The sequence below is a fragment of the Mytilus galloprovincialis genome, chromosome 1 (assembly GCF_965363235.1).
Source record: "Mytilus galloprovincialis chromosome 1, xbMytGall1.hap1.1, whole genome shotgun sequence".
NCBI classification, from domain to species: Eukaryota; Metazoa; Mollusca; class Bivalvia; order Mytilida; family Mytilidae; genus Mytilus; species Mytilus galloprovincialis.
Window position 1 is genome coordinate 8630390 of NC_134838.1, and position 22382 is coordinate 8652771.

A 22382-nucleotide genomic window follows, 5' to 3' on the forward strand; every position below is an offset into this window, starting at 1 on the left:
AATTTAGCCCTCCCTTTTAATAATATTTGTATGAAGCTCAAAATACTTGTACTGAACGTCAAAGCAAAATATAGTTTCTTTGAGTGTTTGCTTTATAATCGGAAGGATAAAGCAGTCTTAAAATCATAAGTGTATCTTATATAATTTTATAGTTATAATGTTTAGTAGTTGTAAAAGCCTGAGCCCTTTCACAAAAAAAAACTTTAGAGAAATAATACTCGCGAGTCGTGAACATTTAAGTATAACAAACAATCAATTCAAATCGGATCTTAAACTTGATTGCATCTAATTTTGCTAGATCATACTAGCTATAAAATTGACACCCGAAGCGTAGAACAATTTCATACAAACCAAACATCATAAATTTTATTTTGATAAGGTATATACAAGGTTTATCAATATTTGATTGTTTTTGGCGTTAGTCATGGTAGTAAGTATCAATAACCTTTAATACACAGAGAATAAATAAACTATATGGATCTTATAAAATCACTGTTGGTCGATTTGGCGTAATCACTCTTAATCCTACCTCTTGAAACGAAATAGTAACTTTTTATGTTTAAGATTAAAGATAATTTTATATATTCTAGAGTGCAATGGCACAATGGACTTTCCCTGTGAATGGCAATTGCATGTCTGTCTATTGTTAAAGACAAACCAGTTGATAAAAATATTAATTCCTTATCTTTTAAATCCTTTTTTACTATTAGAAATGAGAAGACGTGGTATGAGTGCCAATGAGACATCTCTCCATCAGAGTTCATCTTAGTCTCGTTAACCGATTGGAATTGATAATGCCTATTTTAAAATCCTTTTTTCGAGATACCCTCGTAACTTGATAATATATATTTTACCAGAGAGATCCAGTAATGTCTCTTGGTCATCTTCTATCGGTTTCTTCTCGTCAGAATCAGAATCGTCAGATAAATCTAGATCTACATCTTGTGTGGTTGTGGTAGGTCGGCTCTGAAATGAATTTTAAAAAAAGACATTATATGTGTGAAGAACATTGTCATTTTACCCGACTCTATGGACTACATAAATACAAGTATCTGATATTCGGAAACATTTAATACAAATATCTGATATTCGGAAACATTTAATACAAATATCATTTTCGTCAAACAATTCGTGAATCTAGTAGGAACAGAAACAAACTGGACACCAAAAATAAGATGTATACCATTAAACAGTTTTCATGGAGACGACCAGTTTCAATTCTGATGGGTACTACACCACATCTAAATTTTGCTAAAGCACTGCTGTATCTACCTGGTATATTAAAAATAAAATAATTTTCTACGCCATATACATTTTTGAACATTCTATATGTACGTAATTTATTTTTATCACCTGACATAATCTTGTCATACCATTCTTCCTTAAATTTTTCAAAACATACATTTTCAATATTCTCAATTAAATCCTTGTTCAAAATAAAACCATTGCACACATATTCCATATCAAGTTGTTTAAACTTATTTTTTCTCTAAAATGCCATTTTTTTTACTTTTTTACATGTGTCACCCCATATAAACACTTTTTTATTTACTCTATCATCATTCATTTTATTAAAACGTGTCCAGTTTCTAAAAACACCAGTCCACTGTTTGATTTTACATGGCATCCATGCCATGTCACCATACAAAGACATATTTGGCGTGTATTTTCCTACACCCATGAAAAAACGCATTGCTCTATTTTTAATACTATTTATACATGAAAAATCACGTGTTCCCCATACAGAGGCACCATAATCTATTACAGACCATACAAGTGCATTAAATAATTTTGTAAATGTACAATATTGAAATCCACCATTAGCTTTACATTTAGATATTAACAGACCCAATGATATACTGGCGGCTTTATCAACTGCTTTTGTCATATTATCATAGCTTAAATGCTCAGAAAACAATAAACCTAAATATGTGTATTGGGAAACAATATCAATATTGTTACCATGAAACAAAAATGAAAAATTTGATTTAGATACAGACTGTGTTCTAAAATGTACTATTTTAGATTTTTTTAAATTAACAGTAAGGTCATTAGTACAACACCATATATTCAAAACATCTGATATTTTTTGTAGATCACTCTCATTCTCAGTGATAAAAACAAGATCATCTGCATATAACAACATGCTAACTTTATCATTTTCAATGTCTATACCTCTGTTCAATTTCTTGACCTCATCAACAAGATCATTAATATAAATTTAAATAACAAAGGCGAAAGGATGCACCCTTGTTTCAGACCACAATTTACATCGAACCAATCTGTTAAATTACCATTTCGGCCTAGCCACAATCAGATGTGCATTTTGTGTTTCACATGAAGTCAAAAATGAGTATCACCTCAGGGAAAAACTCTTTTGATATTTTGGTTCAAAAATGGTTTAAATTATGAAAAATTGCCATCGTTAGGCTAACACTGGAAGCATTTATATAATTACATGCAGTTTTTGAAAGAAATATTTAATATTTTTATTAAATAAATGGTGTTTAAAAACTGTATAATTTTCTTTAATGGTTGCCTTCAAGACATGGTCACCAGTGACAGATTTTTGGTCAATGACAAAGACAACAAAATATGTTTAGAACTATTGAACATCAAACATTTTAATTGAAAAAAAAATAACAAGAACATGTTTGACTCACAGTTATTTCAAACAACAGTAGCTTTCTTTGATCATTAATCTTATCTGATAAAACTGTATCTAAAATTATCTATAAATAACAAAACTTCCAAAAGAACCCTTTCTTTTGGTGTATAGAACATTAAAATAACTTGATGCATATTCTTACAATAAACAATCAAACTTTGCAATACAATTTATATGTTTTGTCTACGGACAAGACAAATGTATTCATATTTTAATGAAATGCATTATTAAAACCTAATTTTGATATAGCTGAAAGTGTTATCTTGAAAAAAAAAAACATACATTTTATCAGGTTTATCTATCAAATGATGCTTAACTTCGAGGAAAATGGAAACAAATACATTTTGATAATGTCTACGGACAAGACATTGTATTGATATTCAATTAAATGCTTTCAAAGATGATTGTTAAAGTTAAGATTAAAAGTTACTAATTAAGTTTTAAGCGGTGTTTTTTAATTTTGGAAAATATAAAAATGTACCCATAATTCTTTACATATCTCAATAATTTATTGATTAAGCCAAAATGAAGACACATTCTTTTAACTGAAATCCATATATCTGACTGTTTAAAACAATCAAACTATCATTAAAACTCAATTTTGACATAGTTGAATGTGTTCTCTTGAAAAAATAACATACATTTTACCTATCAAATTAGGCTGAACTCAAGGAAATTGGATACAAATATATTGTGGTAATGTCTACGGACAAGACAATTTCAGTTAAAAAAAAATCTGTTAGAATTAATTGTGACTATATTTATGTTGAAAATACTGAGTTTTAATTTGAATAGATAACTTTCATCACCTATAAATAAGATTTAAGTTCCATAGCAGACAAATAATGGAATTTAATACTTGTTATGTACAAGTGTCTTGTCCGTAGACACTTCCTCATCTGCTGTTAATACTGAAATGCAAAAGGGAAAGTTAGAGAGAGAGAAATACTTTTTCTTCATTTGATTTAGTTAATCTTTTAAGGTATGCAGCAACTGGAATAAACAATATTGAAGTAAAATAAGGTATGCTTTTTATGACTGATAATCTGACACTTTTTAAAATCCACTCCTGTAAAGTAATTTTACAAAAATTGAGAACACTTAAATTACCATTTATTTATTAAAAATAAGATATTTCTAAGTTTAAACAACACATAGGACTAATTATGACCCATAAAGCCAAGCAATATTGATAAAAAGACATGTCTACGGACAAGACATGTGTCTACGGACAAGACATTCTGACATATTTTTGAATTTTTTCCTCTATAAATGGATGATAGAAAAAAATGTTAGTAGTGTTTTCATATCTACAAAAGAACAGGAACTTAGCAATGCAACATTAATGTAATTATGCTTCCAGTTTACTAGGGAATGCATGTCTACGGACAAGACATTTTTTCACTTTATTTGTATATCCAACTTTGATGGCATATATCTCCAGCTAGGGTACTGCAATTTTGATAAATGAGGTAGTTTTTGATAATGTATATACTAGAAGAGAAAACAAAACACATAATAGCATAAATTTGATTTATTTTTCTCTTTTATCACTACACTGAGCAAGCTAAAGTACAAAATTTCATAACAAGCGCATAGTATTCAACTTTTTATCATAACTTTGTAACCACTGAAGATTTTTTTGTTGCAACAAACAGTAAAAGAAAGATGAATAAATTGTCTATAGCAATAAACCAATAATGTAGTTCAAATTAAGTTCACTTATTAACTATCAATTGATAAAAATAGCGAAATTTTAAATGAAACAACATAACGTGAAATTTTGCCCATTTTCAGCGTGTATTTTAGTGGTTTTTTTTCAAAACGGTAACACCTATACATGATATTTGATATTCATTGTGAAGCCCTACATTCTCTTCTTCAGTTCAAAGATGTATTACTTATGTAAAGTTTCTCTTCTTGTCTTTACAAGCATATAACATAGACCCAATATGAAATGCACATCTGATCTTGGCTAGGCCGATTTACTTTAACACAAGACTGTACATTGTTATAAAGACAATAAAGTGATTTTAAAATTTTTGAACTAATACCAAGTATTTTTAATTTACAAATAATAAATTTCTATTTATCCAATCGTAAGCTTTTTTGAAGTCAATGAATGCCACATATGTTGATTGTTTACGAAGTTTTCTGGTTTCTATAATAGTAGACAATGTACTTAAATGGTCAACAGTACTACAACCTTTTCTAAAACCGTTTTGCTCGTCATCATAAGAAGTCAATATCATCAAGCTTATATGTTAGTCGAGAGTTCAATACTCCACAATACAGTTTGTAGGAAACTGGTGCCAAAGTTATACCACGGTACGACAAGGGATCCCTCGGATCTGATGTTGAGCTTTTTGGAATAGGTGTTATAATCCCTTTTGACCACATTGCGGGAACTTTACCAGAGTCAAAAAAACAATAATTGAAAACTCTAGTTAGTGCATTTAACATAGTTTGGTTCTTGTACAATTCAACTGGTATTTCGTCATATCCAGGTGATTTACCATTTTTGGAACATTTTAAAACATTAAATACTTTTTCCACAGATATTTCACAATCTAACATATCATCATATAAAACATCTACATCATTTTCGCATATATTTACATCACTATCATCATTTCTATTAAACATATTAGAGAAATCAGACTTCCATTTATTCAAAACTTCATCTTTATCATTAGAAATTTGACCATTACTAATTTCACTTCCATGGGTATATAATCACTACCTACACCAATTTTTCCAATTTTTCGCCAAAACTCTTTTGGGTTTCCACACGAATTACTCAATTCTTCCTGCATGGAGTACCAATGTTGGCGTTTTGCCTTTTGAACCGCTTTATCAAATAGTTTCCTTTTATTAACAAATACTTGTCGAAAAAACTTTTTCTGATTTTGAATTTTACACGTAATCCATATTTTTTCCGATGCACAAACGACGTTCCATAATTCAGTTAGCTCCTCGCTCCACCAAGGTTTCTTCATCTCCTTCTTTTATAATTTACAAAGTTGGATGAGACAATCACTTTAGATTATAATTTTGTAGGCATTTCCGTTTTAATAACATTCACAAATGCATCATACATGTTATTAATCTTGTCTTGCGTTACATTTGAAATTTCCAAATTTTGAATAATAATATTAATATCATTCAGAGCAGATTCCGACCTGAGCCAGTCTTCTTGTATATTTTTGATGTCATATTTGGTTTTAGTTTTACGATTGTTTTTTGGTTGCGCAGCATTTTTATTACTTTGACTAAATTTCAACGTTATTTTCCAAGTAAGTAGAGAGTGATCTGGGAAAATTTTCTGACGGTCAAATTTACCATTAGCACATATTTGCTCTATAATTAAACTAGTTCTTGTAACTTTAAATTTGTTGAAAATATCCAGCATTTCGTACTGAAATCTTTGGAACACTCGAAATTGGATACAACCGGAATGTTAACTTGTTGAAAAAAGATTACTAGGAATTAATGAAAAATTTCTGAACTAATTGGAACTTACTTTATTGGAATTATTTCCCAAACATTTTTTTCAAAAATTATTCAAATGTCAGAAGACCAATTTATTTTGTACCATGTGTTGAGATGGACGTGTCCATTTTATAAAGTCTGTATGCAACGTAACAGCATCAACGTTTGGCCTCTTTTTATAAAATAAGGGTTTACAGAAAATATATACAGACAAGAATCAAGAATGTTTATTCTAACTCTTAATGGTGATCTGTTAATGTTAAAAAAAATTATAATAAATCTTACTTTCATCGGCCTCCTACTATTCCCCATTTGAAATATGAAGTGTCGTGATAAACTCCCTTTTTGACATCATAAATGGTTGTGATCAACTTTAAAAACATTTCCAGTTCAATAAAATAAACGTGATTAATTTAAATGGAAAACTAAATAAATAATGACATTTATACTAAGGTGATTAAATCGGAAGACCAAAGAACTTCAACACATAAAGTTACCGAAAACGCTAAGGCAAAAAGATGGCTTCCAAGCAGGGGAAAAACACTTATATTTTTATTATCATAATAAAAATTAATAAGATATCAATTATTCTTTTTTCTACAAGCAAGAAAGAATAGCTTATTAGTGTCCGAAGAACTTGAATAAATTTCCAAGACAAGGTTGAATATATAGGGTATTTAGCTCAACCAGCTTTTTTCTCAATTGGGTAATAGTTATCAAATACTGTCATTTATAGGGTTAAATGGTTGGATCTAAGATGAAATACCATAATTCGGAGTGTTTGTTGGTGTACATATGCATGTGACTTGCATTATGATGTATGGCCTTTGATGATTTGAATTGATACGTAAAATCCGATGTACAGAGTTGTGGAAATACAACGCGCTCTGCGCGTTTAACAGAACAATAAACTCAACGCTGTTTTAGACGACTCGTAGTGTCGGTCTAGTATAAACCAGTGTTTATATTCATATCTGAACTTGCATTTAATATTTGCAACTATACATAAAAGCCATAGGTTCATTCATCCAACCAGTCCTGTTGGTAAATATCTTTCTTTCATTGCAAGGAAATGCAATCACAAACTTAATTCATGATTTATCACAAATAAAACAAAAACATATTTCTATGTGATTGCCCTTGTTTACCATTTGGAGAACAAGTTACTCTATATACCAAGAGTGCATACACTGAAACGTCTCGCCTAATTACTGACCATTGAGTTTATGATAAAAGTCTTCATGATTAAAGGTTTTACTACAAGTATCAGATAATCTTAAAAGTTTCAAAGATCCAAGGCACCGAGGTCAATGTCAGATAAATCATGTCAAACAGACATGTACACCTTACAATTATTCCATTCACCATATATGGTTGGCAGTAGCCCTTTTGCGCCAATTACTGTTTTTCAGGGGTATCATTTGCGCAAAATTTTGTTTTCCAAATGTATCTATTGCGCCAATATTCGGAACTCATTTGCGCCAATTTACCTGCACACATATCTATCATAAGTATTAATGATTAGTATATATTTATTCTTATTTTTGGCTTTAAAAGTATCATATGTTCGGAGGTATTTCACCATGAAGATAAGCATCTGGAGAGAAATGACTTAAAATCATTGACAGTCCATGTATTGAGAGGGAAGAAAAAATGTTACTTTGCTGAATATTTAATAAAAGATATGCAAAAAGAGAAGCAAATATAAGCATTTGCTGATTATGTTTTAGTCACATAGGTTGATGACACAGTGCTTTAATTGTTTCCACCATCCAATGGCATATGGGCTGAAACTATCTACCGCAAGACGTACCAGTAAAGGGGAAGAAGCATTCCACGGGCATTATAATGAACTGTTTTATGCATTTCATCCTTCAATGTTTGTGTTTTTGGACTATAAAGTGAAGTTACAAGCTACTATCTACATTAAAGTACCCATGCAGCAGCAGTAAAAAGAAGATATGTTTCAGAAAAGGAAACATTTGCCGTGTAAACTGCCAGTTCCAAGTCCGAAAAAAGGAGCAGGGAAGTCCTTTTTCTTCTGATTGGCGCAATCGTGTTTTATTTTTGGTGCAAATAATACCATGTAATTTTAAAACAGGTGGCGCAAACGTAGCATTGGAGAAAAAAAGTTGTGGCGCAAAAGGACGCATTTTTGGTTCAAACGGATTTCTCCCATATGGTTGACCTATTGCTTATGGTAATTACAAAACAGACCAAACAGAAAAACTAAATTTTGACCAATGAACCCATGTCAGATTATACCTATAAGAATGACATGTACACCTTACAGCCATTCCATTCATCACATTTAGTTGTATTTAAGAAACTGACACATTTATGTAATTTTAGCATTGATCACTGATCATCGAAATATGGTCGAGGTCAGTTGAACTCTATGACGGACATGTAGACGTTTAAAGACCCATAGACCAAGTATAGGATAAGGAAGAAATTCACATGTCAAATACATTTTATTTTTTTTAAGCAGTCGTTGAGTGATGCAAAAGAGGACAAGGACATAATCAATATGTCTCGCTTACTGCGACGATATACGGCGAGACTAAAATAAGAAGATGGAATATGATTGTAATAAGATAACTGTCAATCAGACATAATGAGATATAAAAAGTTGTTTTGTAACTTAATGAAATAGACTTAGAAAAAGCTCATCATAGATACTAGGTTTCCAAACAATTTACGACAAAAAGAATACAAATATCTGCGTTTCGTTTTGATGTCAAAGAAAACCCCTTTTGAGTAGGGAAAATTCATTCAAACCCGAGAAACGAACAATGAACAGAGTTTCTTTGATTTTTTTTCTACCCAAATGACTAATTAATTCAAAGAGTTACTTTTTTTATCGATCGGTCAATGTTTAATAAATATGTCTATGGTGAGGTATTTTACATAGGACATTCGATTATTTTTTTCTGCGAATAATAATAAAAATAAGATATGCTATGATTGCCAATGAGACATGTCTCAGCCAGAAATCAAATAACGTCGAATTTAACAAATATAGTTCACCACACGGCCTTCAGCAATGAACAAAATCCTTACTGCATAGTGAGCTATAAAAGTCCCAGAGATGACAAATGTAAAACAATTAAAGCGAGAAAACTAACGCCCTGGTTTGTGTACAACGAAAACAAAGATTATAAACCAACAAAAGACCACAGGATAACAGGCTCCTGACTTAGAGGCAGAGTCATATTTGCTGTGTCAAACCATTGCCTAGTCTATGACAGTGGTGTAACAGTACGTGTAGATGCTGAAACCTTGATAAAAGCTAATATCAATCAATATACACATCATGTATACAAGAATCAAAATATCAGTACACATACAACAGCAAGTTAGTTGGTTCGATGTATAGAATAAAGTGAAGGGATTTCTGTTATAACAGTATATTTCGTGTATGTCATGGGGCTACCACAAAAGCAAAACAATAGCGTTCCTTGGTTTTCGTCAATGCAATGATATTTTCCAAGTTCGGTTATCTGTTACAACCAGAATTCACAGTATACATGATAGAAACAAATTTAGTACTACTTCTTCGAAAATCAATCCTTTTTTCCGTCCGATATATTACCTTATCTGATAATAATTGCTATAACAATTATTTAACTAGACTGCACACTAATTGAAATGAAATGAAACAAAGAGGACAACGAGTAAAAGATATTCTGTGAAGAGAGTACTTGTATAACACTTGAGAAATCACTTGAAAGCTTGTTCTTTCCAAATTTTCAGTAAAAACATGAAACTATTTGTAATTCTTTTTTTTTTAAACAATGTTCTTACCTTAAACGGTTTTGTTGTAGATATACTTCCCGGCATTGGAAATCTATTTGATTGCGCCATAATCTCAGTAATCCAAACGTAAAAATTAAGTTGTGTTTTCAGTGAATAAAGTTTTATCCATTAAATTTCTATTCATTTTAACAATTTCAGATACAAATAAAATATCTCAACAAATATACGTAGGAAAAAGGTTTTTATCTTCTAATTGTTAATTGAGTATATAGCCAACATACATGTCAACATTTGATCTGGATAAATAAACAAATCAGAACTGTTTAAACTTTCTTTTGCACATAACCACCCTTTGTTACATAGAAATAAACCCACTTGACCAATAAAGTTCAATCGTATAAAACAAATACAAAAGGAAACTTACCAGAGTTTTTAAAGTAAAAGATTCGAGAAAGTTTTGCATTATAATGCGGTAATATCTTTAATCCTTTATGCTACCATTTTTCATTGCAGGATTAGAGTTAAGCCGATTCTGTGCAGGTCGGTGGGTTTTAGTGTTTAATTGCGGAATTTATTTTGATTCAATTGAAAAATAGTCTCCCGTGTCATTGAATACATTAGAGGAACGAGGCAGGTCATTTATAATAATCATGTATCATTTTATAACGCTATAAATGAATCCAACTTTAACACATATTTCAACTTTCTAACAAAGTTACTTTATCACGAAATCAAATATTTTCTCATAACGCATAATTCTAAAGTTTGAAAACGATATTGATATTTGTTATCCCAAATTAAGCCCAAAACATTAATTATAATCTAATATGATCCTTGTTTTAAGATTGAAGTGACCAGTGATGCAGATAAGACCTTTATGTTGGAGACGTCTTTAAGATTCACATCAGTAAATCAATTTCAAAAGAAGTTAAATGTCTTCTTTTAAATCGGTAAATTATTTGCAATTGCATGTAACCTATCATGTTATTTAATTTTTAATGCGGATTTTCAAACATTAAATGTCGCAGATCACGTCGCTAATAAGATCATTATGCAAAGAATAACCTTTACCCGTCCATGAAAAGGACTCTATAGGTGCTTGACATTACTTTTTTGACAATGATAACTTATTGTGGTTTGTTAAAATCTATAGGGAAATAATTCCCACAGAAAAAAAAATGATTTAAAATATATATCGCGCAATAAACACCTATCCCATAACGACATAAGGGTTCATGATTTTACACTGTGACACTGGACGGAGCGCTCTTCTCTTCCCAATCCCTATCTAAAAAAACTGAATGCCGAGTTGGAAACTTCGACGAGAAGAAGAATTTAATTGAATTTAAAAAAAAACATAACATATCATACAAAATAATGAGTTTATTATACTATGCGATATTGGCTTTGCTCATTGTTGAAGACAGTACGGTGACCTATAGTTTTTAATTTCTGTGTCATTTGGTCTCTTATGGACAGTTTTCTCATGGGCAATCATACCACATCTTCTTTTTAATATTAATTCCGTATCGTTAAATAATTTTAATAAGACGTGTGTGTGTGTTTGATTGTGTGTTATCATGTCCTGTATATTATCCAACATCTTATAACAGTTACAGGTCCACGTAATAATTTGCCCGTCTTTTTATTTTCTTTTAAAATTTGTAACTTTTAATTCTATATTTTTTGCTTTTGTTTGTTTTTTGTCTTTTTTCAAATTGAACGCATTAAAAAATCATGCTTCATCTTTCCATTTAGAAACCCTACATTTAGGAAGATTTTAAGAATGTCATATCTATATGATACCATATATCATTTTATATACTTCGGTTAAAATAAAAATTCATACAACAGGTTGTAACTCCATGTCAACAATATGTACAAATATCATTCACAAATATAAAGATACTTAAAATATATATAAAGAGCAGAATTTATTATCTTTATAGATATGTTCACAAGACTATTGACTCGTGAAGAATACTACGGAAAGATGTAGTGCCAATTTTCGCTGTATTTGTTTCACCGACATGTCAAAATAAAAAAAAAGTATAAACAAATGTCTAATTTTGGCATTATCTATCACAAGAGCGTTTTAAAATATCATTTATGGCATTTATAAGGTGTTCATATCTCTGGAAATGCATCTCGTCCGGAATGTGCATGATTTTTAGTTACTGAACGTTAAGAAAACAGCAATCTTTCAGTAAATCGTAATAAACAATAATAGTTTTAAAACTCACAGTATATTTTTTAACACACACACACACGAAGCTGTACTACTGTGAAGTTAGTTAAAATTTAAAGACTTTGTTTCAAAAAGATGTGAAATAAAAATGACCCTACCATTTATATATGAAGGAGTCACAAATTTCATCAGCAACAGCTTTATCCATAAGACGCGATATTGTTTTTCCAGGGCAAGAATTTGTAGAAGGTGTCAAATTTCAAGATCGACTTAATTCTAAATAGACATACTTTGGTTCTTAAATTTATCTTTTTTTAAAAGCCTTATCACCAGGTTAAACAAATCTCTTCGTTAGAACATTTTCTAGGCGGCAAATGTTAGAAAAGTGTCAAAAACATGATTTGGTGAATTTTCGGAAATATTAGCTTGAGAAAACTCTTAGCCACAACCGAGTATCCAAAATTTTCTATTGCCAAAAGTGGCCAATGATGATATTGGATCCGAAGACACAACACCTTCTTGTTCTTTGGTGGCGTTCATAGTAAATTATGTTCAAAACTGTTTTAAATTATTGAAAATTTGACCAAAACTGACGTTACAACAAAATGTATACTTGAGGGATTTTTCATTGTCATGTTTTATATGAGAATTTATTTTGTACAGATAGTTATATCAAAATATATATGTGAAATTTCTAGTATTTTGGCCTTATTTTTAAAAAGAACATGGAAAAAACTTAGGGCCAAACATGAACTCCTTTGGGTAAAAAGTAAAAATATATAAGCTGTACTTACAAGAATTTTAGTTTCAGCTTTTTTCATTGATGTTTTTCGTTATTCCGCTCTTGTCTACGCGAGAGAACACGATATAAACGTGACAATCCATCTTATCTTACCATAACATTCTCCTCGACGTTAAAAATCATTAATTATTCTTTCCGGTTTAGCAATATGACAGTAAATTATTGAATTTTCATTAATTTTATACGATATTAGATAAGAACTGATGTTTAATAAACTCAATATTACTTTGATGTTTGTTAATAAATTATTTGCCTGCGAGTCGGTCTTCAGACGTCTTGCTTCTTGGCAAACTGCAGAAGATTAACGTAAGTTAACTTTGATTGACAAAAATCTGATCACATGTTTACTTTGTTCTCTTTTATTTTGTTAATTTAACTTTTAAATGATCCATATGCATGCAAATATAAAATCTACGACAAACGACATTTCAAGGATTGAATTATCAGGTTCGTGTTGACGTCCGTCTTTTTAAAGACCTTGTGTTTATCTTTTGGTGTGTGGGGGTTTTTTTTTTTGGGGGGGGGGGGGGGGGGCAATGGCATTGTCGGTTTGTATTCGATCTTTGAACTCTCTAAACCACTTAGACCAGATTTGTTTCTGGTCACTCGCCTGTTGTCTTTCCTGTTTGAAAATTCGTATAATAAAATCTACATGTAAATTGGAACCATAACTTTATGTAAAAACTGCCCGATTGCATGCTTGTGACATCATCTTATAACCACTGCAGTAAATAGAATAGAATAGACATCAATTGAAGTAACACGATTGTGTCAGGTTAACTATTTAATTCCAACATAAATAAAATTTTGGTCAACTTTTGATTTTGACGATTATAGCTGTTGTCATTCCCAGATTATTATTCTTGATCACACAAATTTGTATTCAAATCATTAATATATGACTCAAGGCAACCACATCCGAAGTTCCAGACTTGAGCCAGGCACACGAACGGCCACAAATGAGTATGTTTGCACCCGTTCATGATTGCAACATTAGATGAGAATTGTTTGTCGAGATTCACCCAATAACCAATTCCTTGAGGTTTTTAAACATTACCTCTTGTAGTTTTAAAGTAGTTGTTTTTAGATTAGTCTTAAATAATCTCAATAAGCTTTTAACAGAACTATGTTCAATCAATGTTGCAATTTTCGTCGCCATGTTTGGCCAACTTTCAACATGTAATTTTAATGAGAATCTTTGAAAGAATCATAAATCTAAAGCTTCAAACCATGTCGCATAAACTCTCATTAAGGGCAGATTTGTTTTTATATTGACCATTCAGGACTTAACATTGTCTCAGTCATGTTTTCAAAAGATCAGCACAAATTGGGAAATAATAAAAGATCTTTCATATATTATTCCGCCAAAGTTTGATTCAAAAGAAGACATGAGGATATTTTATGTTCAGAATGATCAATTGCATTATTAAAATCATCTCATTCTATATGTTTGCTGTTTTAAGTTTAAAATAACCGGTTAAACCATGCTTGAAATAACTTGAGATGTTTCGTAGAATCGCAAAATTATACTTCATAACAAAAAAAAATATATAAATTGGTAATCTTTAATATATAAATAACATATAATATATATAACTTAAAAAATCAAAAACATTAAAACATAATTTGTTTAAAACAAAGCACTGATTTTACTTTTATCACAGATTACTATAGCACTAGAAAAACATAAAATTTACAGACAGTTCTAAAATCTCATTGATCTTTTGGCATATCTTCGTTTCTCGCCAGCTGTCCATGACTTTGATTTCACTCGGAAATGGCGTAAATCTTCTGAGTGGTCGGAATGAAGCATTGGTCGATAGCTCACTGGGTCACATAGATCTGCTTCTTCATTGAAGAATGCCTTGTAACCATTATCTAATAAATAGATTTCTGGAAAGTTCAGTGATGGATAGTTTTCTTTATTCAGTTCTCTGTCTTTGCTTCTGAGGAATCGTAACATTTTAGGACCTCTTTCGGACGAAAACTCACAGTGGAAGATGATGATCTGTCTATCTTTAGTCGGTTGCCGAAGCAAAGTTAAAATGGTCTCATGCAAATACATATTTTCTGCTCCTCTGATATGCCCTCCTTCAAATTCATACGGGTATCGGCAGTCGATGATCTTGTAGTCACTGATGACGTCATCGTAGCCCCCGTTTAAAACATCAGTAAGTGTCTGTGGAGTGATGCTTTTCAAATCAGTATGCTTTCCAGTAACAGTTGGTAAAGTATACAATCTACTTCCATCGGCAATCAAGTCCTCGTTCTCTTCAAGTTTTGTTACCACAGCTTTTATATCGGTACAAACTTTTGGTCTTTTTGAACATGTTATGTTGTCATCTTCCTCACGCTGTCTTTTGGCAGATTTTTTCAAGCTAGGTGTACATGTTATATGATCATCCATTCCAAGACCGGAATCCTCGTCATCAACACGAAACAGACTTCGTTTGATGTTTGGAGTCATCACAGACATAAGGTCATCAGCCTTTACTGGTGTAGAATCAAAACTCAGGGAAGATATAGATGCTGGAATGACATCAAAGTCATCACATGTGTCGAATAATCTTCTTGAAAGCATTTTTGTTGTTGTTCTGAATTTGAAATATTTTGATTCGAATGATAAATGTTTATGTTTGAAATATTATAAATTTTCATATTTATATTTTTGGAATTGACAATAAGTAATTTCTGTCTCTAATTGGGAATCGTACTCAGCTCATTACTCAAGCAGTGTTCAACTCGTGGTTGAACTTCCAAAGCTTTGTTAATTACATGTATCTTATTAATTGCCAATCAATTCCTATGATTGCTCCTTAGATAGGAGGAACATACCAGTAACAGATTGAATTTGTTAGATCAAAAATAATTTAAAATTATTACCTTTGGCTTTGATTCTACAAAGATAATTACAATCATCACACAAAGAAAAAGTACACAGGCGTTAGATCAGTGTTCATACAATACTTTTACTTCAAAACGATACAAATTAAATCAAAAGGTTAAAAAAAAAAAAATATTGAAAAATTGAATAAGATTTAAATAAATGCTATGGAAGGTATGAGCATAAAAAATAAAATTCAAATTCAATTAAGTATTTCATTTAAGTGTATTATGAAGAAAAAATATCCATTCTTTACAAACATGTCTTCTATTATTAAACATGAGTATGTACATTTTTTTTTACAGTTTAAAGCATTTTATAATATGCCTATAGGTTTTATTTTGTTTTCAAAGCATATCATGTAAGGATTTTTTATGGCACCCTCAACGGAGTTGGGGTGACATACTGTTATTCTACGTTTCTTTTTTTTTATGTCACCCTGACGGAGGTCGGGTGACATATTGTTATTGTACGATTCTTTTTTTCTTATTATTTTTATTCCACACTTTTTGTCCGGCTTAGTTCTCGGAATTGAATGGACCAATGTTGATGGAACTATAACATAATGTTAATCACCATGTGCAGTTTTGCACCTTACCTTGGAATTAAAAAAATGGCTGCCATTGCCATGGAAACAGCAAAAATGTGAAAAATAGAAATGTGTTCCAATTTATATGAAACTTCTGTGATATTAAGAGAGTCATACACACTTCAACATGGTACATTTTTTTTCAACTGGGGGGTCTCTAGACATAATTTGAAGGGGGTGAATTTTTCATGGAACATTCCAGAACATAAGTGTTAAAATAGTTCAACAGACATTAAATGTTATATAATAGTATATTCTTCGGGGGAGAACAATATGCAGCAGTAGTTTGACTTTGGAATTTTTAAAATGGCGGCCGTTACCATGGAAACAGCAAAAATATGAAAAACTCCAAAATGCTTCAAATTTAATGAAACTTAAAACAAATGTTGCCTAGCTATTGTAGACTTGACTTTTGAGTTTTTAATTTCCAAAATGGCCGCCGTTGCTATGGAAACGGCACAATTGTTGAAAACAGAAAAACGTACATAAAGCTATGAAAACTGACAGAAAGATCTTTTGTTATGGATATATCTGCATTTACTGATGGAACATTTCGAAATGGCTGCCGTTTAGTGGCAATTGGGGAACCAGGGTGACATCCGCTATTGCTTGCAATGGCAATTCTAGTTATGTCACCCTGACTGAGGTCGGGTGACATATTGTTATTGTACGATTCTTTTTTTTATTATTATTCCACACTTTTTTGTCCAGACTATTTCTGAGAATAGGATGGACCAATTGTTATGGAACTATACCAAAATGTTAATGACCATGTGCAGAAGTGCAGTCGAGGGTTGGCATATCCAACATGGCTGCCGTTGTCATAGAAACAGAAAGAATGTAAAAATGTAATGGAACGTTCTAGAACATTAGTGTTAAAGTAAATCTACGGCCATTAAATGTTATATAATGGTATGATATTATGGGGAGCACAAAATGAAGCAGCAGTATGACTTTGGAATGTTCAAATGTTGCCATGGAAACTGTTCAAAAAAAGCAAAATTTTGAAAATTCGCCAAAAATGTATAAAACGTTACAGCATATTAATCTAGATGCGACATTCAACTTTTGAATTTCCAAAATGGCTGCCGTTACCATGGCTGCTGTTTAGTGGCAATTGGTGGACCAGGGTGACATCCGCTATTGCTTGCAATGGCAATTCTAGTTATTATTATTATTATGTCACCCGATCGACAATGTCGGGTGACATATTGCTTTTCCTCTGTTTCTTTGTTATTATTATTATTCTTCCAACTATTTTGTCCGCCACTTTTCTCGGAGCCAATGGAACCAATCTTAATGATAGTTAACTATAATGAGGAACACAAAATTTTGGGTTGCAGTAGGGTCTAAGACCATAAAAAATGGCTGCCGTTTCCATGGAAACGGAACAATTGTGAAAAATTTCACTTTTTGTTTTTTTGGAATAATTTGGAGATGCTTAAACTCAGAATCATCATATTTTAATACAATGAAGGTGCCACCCATATACTGGTTTTGGATGATTTTGGCAACCATTGGAACTACTATGTTGCCATGGAAACTACACCAAAAATTTCAAAAATATGAAAATGCTCCAAATTTTTTGAAACTTTACCATAACGATGAGCAACTTTGGTAGATCTGGAATTTGGCGTTGGAATTTCCAAAATGTCTGCCGTTTCCATGGAAACAATGCAAAAAGGTCAAAATGCTCCAAAAACTTCCGGGTTTGGTGAATAACTTTAGTATGCTTGAACTTAAAATCATCAAATTTTTACACAATATAGTTATCCACTATATACAGGTTTTGATTGATTTTGACAATCATTGGAACTACTCTGTTACCATGGATACAGGATCAAATATCACAAAAATTTCAAAATGCTCCAAAATTGATGAAACTTAATATGATAGGTGACTGGCAAGTCTGGATGAGACTTTTGACTTTGGAATTTCCAAAATGGCCACCGTTGCCATGGAAACTGCAAAAAAGTCAAAATTTCTCAAAATGCTTTGAACTTAATGAAACTTGATATTATTGTTAACTGCCAAGTACAGATGAGACTTTTGACTTCGAAATTTTCAAAATGGCTGCCGTTGCCATGGAAACAGCAGAAATGTGATTTTTTTTTTAAAATGCTCTGATTGTACTGAAAATTTTCAGAAAGATGTATTGCCATGCATATATGTGCATTCACTGTTCAACAATTTTGAAATGGCTGCCGCTTAGTGGCAATTTGGGGAAGGGTGACATCCGCTATTGCTTGCAATGGCAATTCTAGTTATTATTATTATTCTTCCACCTAATTTTGTCCGGCAGTTTTCTCAGAGCCAAAGGGACCAATCTGAATGATGGTGCACTATAACAAGGAACCCTGACTTTCCAGTTGCAGTGCAACTTTGGAACCAAAAAATGGCTGCCATCACCATGGAAACCGAAAAATAATGGAAAATTCCAGTTTTTGGTCTTGATGAATTATTTGGAAATGCTTTAACTTAGAATCATTATATTTTGATACAATGTAGGTGCCGGGCATATACTGGTTTTGGATGATTTTGGCAATCATTGGAACTGCTATGTTGCCATGGATACTACACCAAAAATTTCCAAAATATGGAAATGCTCCAAATTTTATAAAACTTCACAGTAACGATGAGCAACATTGGTAGAAGTGGAATTTGGCGTTGGAATTTAGAAAATGTCTGCCGTTACCATGGAAACAATGCAAAACAGGTCAAAATGGTCCAAAAACCTTTAAGTGGCATTTACTTTCCTAAAATGGTAGGTCAAATGGATTGAAACTTTGATGGTATGGTCCCTCCCATGTACCAATGTGGTATATGCCATTCAATTTTGGGAACGGTCTCTGTTGCCATAGGAACCATCCCAAATGTCAAAAATTTCAAAAAATTCAAAATGCTCCAAAATTGATGAAACTTAATAGGATTGTACACTGACAAGTCTGAATGAGACTTTTGAAGTTGGAATTTCCAAAATGGCCACCGTTGCCATGGAAACTGCGGAAATGTCAAATATTTTCAAAATGCTCCAAACTTTATGAAACTTAATATTATAGTTAACTTGCATGTATAGATGAGACTTTTGACTTCGGAATTTTCAAAATGGCTTCCGTTGCCATGGAAACAGCAAAAATGTGAAATTTTCTAAAATGCTCTCAATGTACTGAAAATTTACAGAAAGATGAACTGCAATGCATATATGTGCATTCACTGTTAAACAATTTTGAAATGGCTGCCGCTTAGTGGCCATTGGGGGAAGGGTGACATCCGCTATTGCTTGCAATGGCAATTCTAGTTCTTATTATTTTTCTTGCACAAATTTTGTCCGCGCGAGTTCTTGGATTCCAATGGACCAATGTTGATGAAACTCTTCTATAATGAGGACCCCCATGTAAAGTTGTGCACCTTGCAATGGAATGGTAAAAAATGGCCGCCGTTTCCATGGAAACAGCACAAATGCGAAAAAAATCAAAGTGTTCCAAATTGGAAGAAACTCCACAGGAATGGTAACTGGCATGTGCTGATTTCCAGTTTGACTTTGGAATTTTCAAAATGGCTGCCGTTACCATGGAAACAGCTAAAATATCAAAAAATCTAACTCTTTCGTTATAAGATCCATCTGGATGAAACTTTATGAAAATGTTCTCCAGTATGCCAAGATGTCAAGACAATATTTGGATAGTTCAAAATGGCCGCCGTTGTCATGGAAACTGGGGCCAAGTTTTACATTAACCCTATGGAAAAATGCATAAAATCAGCATTTTCTCAGAGAGTAGTGCACCAAAGTAAATGAAACTGTATTGATACATAACATGACATGGGGCAATGAGATGTCTGCTTTTAGAATTTTGGAATTATCTACTGTAATCATGGTTGCAGCACAAATGTTCAAAATTTCCAAAAAAAATTAAGTGCTGCAAACTGGATGAAATTTTACAGGAATAGTGACTGACCTGTGCAGAGTTGCTTTTTGAAGTTGGAATTTCCAAAATGGCCGCCGTAACCATGGAAACAGCAAAATTGTCCAAAATTTCCAAATGCTCCAAACTTAATGAAATTTTGCAAAAATGATAAGTTGCAGGTGTAGATGCACTCTTTGACTTTGGAATTTCCAAAATGGCTGCCGCTCGCCTGGCAATGGGGGGACGAGGGTGCCATCCGTTATTGCTAGCAATTACAAATCTAGTTTTATTTGTTTTATATTCAGTATATATGAAAAGGGCGGGTACTTTATGTCTCAGCTGCACTTTCTTATCTAAAAGGATCGAAATGGTTACAGAAGATGCCACAATGTTTTTTACTGTTGACTTGTACCCAAGCTGATCCTGGTAAACTTCATTTGATTGATAATGTACATATCAGTTGAACCCCCCCCCCCCCCCCCCCCCCCCGCAATATCTTAATGTAAATATTTTCACATATATGTGTGAAGTTTTACATGTTTTTGAGAGGATAAGCTGCTGAAGACGCATCACTGTCATCGGCAGATCTGCTTCAGTCCGTGAAAAGCTATAAGCCAAAAGAGACACGTTAAACTTATCATGATATTATGTACTTTGATTTTTGAAACCTATGCAAAAGTAGATATTCATGTGTGACGTGTGTGCTAATTGCGAACAACAATAATGTCGAAAGTTAAGTGTTTGTCAGTAAATGTGATGAAACAGAAAAATGTATCCTGATTCAGGTTTCAACTTTGGTCGAAGTGCTAAAACCGAACAATGTTTTTAAAAATAATCAGGACAAATATTGTGTATAAACAGTCCTGTCATCCAAACATTTTGAGAAATGATATATAATTGTAGAGTTTTTTGGAATAATTCAGTAAAACTTATTCTTGATTATTTAAACTCTTCTATTCTAATTCAATAATTATCAAAATATAAAACTGCTCCTGTGTTCAAAGGTTTTAATTGTTTTTTTTTTTTTTTTTTTTTTTTAACTTTCATTCTTTAAAACAATTTCAGGCATTTTGTAAAGTGCCTAGAAAAATTAGTCATTATGTATAATTAATTAATGACTGAATCTTGCAGGCATTTTAGAAAATGCTTGTAACATATATATATATATATATATATATATATATATATATATATATATATATATATATATATATATATATATTGTGCAATGTGTCTCATAAGCCAAATGATATGGCTGGGTATTGAAAATTCGAAATGCGCATCTGGTCCAGAACATGGTACCGTTTATGTTATATTTACACTGGGTCGATGCCTCTGCTGGTGGACTGATAGTCCCCAATGGTATCACCAGCAGGGAGGAAGAACTTCGGTACTGGCATGAAAATATAGATTTTGTGTTATTAAAATTCCTGTTACAAAATTTAGAAAATTATAAAAAAAATTCAGGAATGTATCTCCCTCATGCAAAGTTTTATGTCTTTGCTAGTCTTTGGCTATACCTTTTTGTCCTTTTTGGTTTATAGCTCTTCATCTCTTTAATAAGTTTTGTATTTTAAAATATGTTGGCTTCAAGTATTACTGAAGACACATTGATTGTCCAAAATGCACACCTGGTGCAGACAAATCGGTACTCACTGTTTAGTTATAACAACATTGTCAGTAAACGTTGGGTAGATATGCTCATTCTGCCCAATTGTTTTAAGTTCTGTTGAAAACCCTAGATCCACTCTCTCGATGCTGAATACCTCGAAATAGGATCACAAAATTTAATAGAATTTGAATTGTTAAGTGGAAGCATATATAACAAAAATAATAATATTGACCATTCAGGACTTAACATTGTCTCAGTCATGTTTTCAAAAGATCAGCACAAATTGGGAAATAATAAAAGATCTTTCATATATCATTCCGCCAAAGTTTGATTCAAAAGAAGACATGAGGATATTTTATGTTCAGAATGATCAATTGCATTATTAAAATCATCTCATTCTATATGTTTGCTGTTTTAAGTTTAAAATAACCGGTTAAACCATGCTTGAAATAACTTGAGATGTTTCGTAGAATCGCAAAATTA

At 31.9% G+C, this 22382-nt stretch overlaps 2 protein-coding genes across 5 annotated transcripts in view; both read right to left on the minus strand.

The window, feature by feature from the left end:
* The window catches only part of LOC143064658 (uncharacterized), a 29990-nt gene extending 17047 nt beyond the window's left edge, over positions 1 to 12943 (minus strand). The window contains exons 1-2 of one of the 4 annotated variants that reach the window (XM_076237665.1): positions 12902 to 12943; positions 855 to 966 (exon numbers count right to left, since the gene is read on the minus strand). In XM_076237665.1, the coding sequence (XP_076093780.1) occupies positions 855 to 966; positions 12902 to 12928 (139 nt within the window). In that variant the 5' untranslated portion in view covers positions 12929 to 12943. Of the gene's footprint in view, positions 1 to 854; positions 967 to 6445; positions 6560 to 9967; positions 10236 to 10343; positions 10499 to 12901 lie in introns of those variants that run through there. The other 3 variants (XM_076237653.1, XM_076237643.1, XM_076237661.1) reach the window with 3 other exon arrangements.
* A 1600-nt stretch (positions 12944 to 14543) lies between these two features.
* On the minus strand, positions 14544 to 15523 carry LOC143068854 (M-phase inducer phosphatase-like). The gene has a single exon (XM_076243226.1). The coding sequence runs from the start codon at positions 15488 to 15490 to the stop codon at positions 14615 to 14617; it is 876 nt and encodes a 291-aa protein (XP_076099341.1). The 5' UTR covers positions 15491 to 15523; the 3' UTR covers positions 14544 to 14614.
* Between the last annotated feature and the right edge of the window lie 6859 nt (positions 15524 to 22382).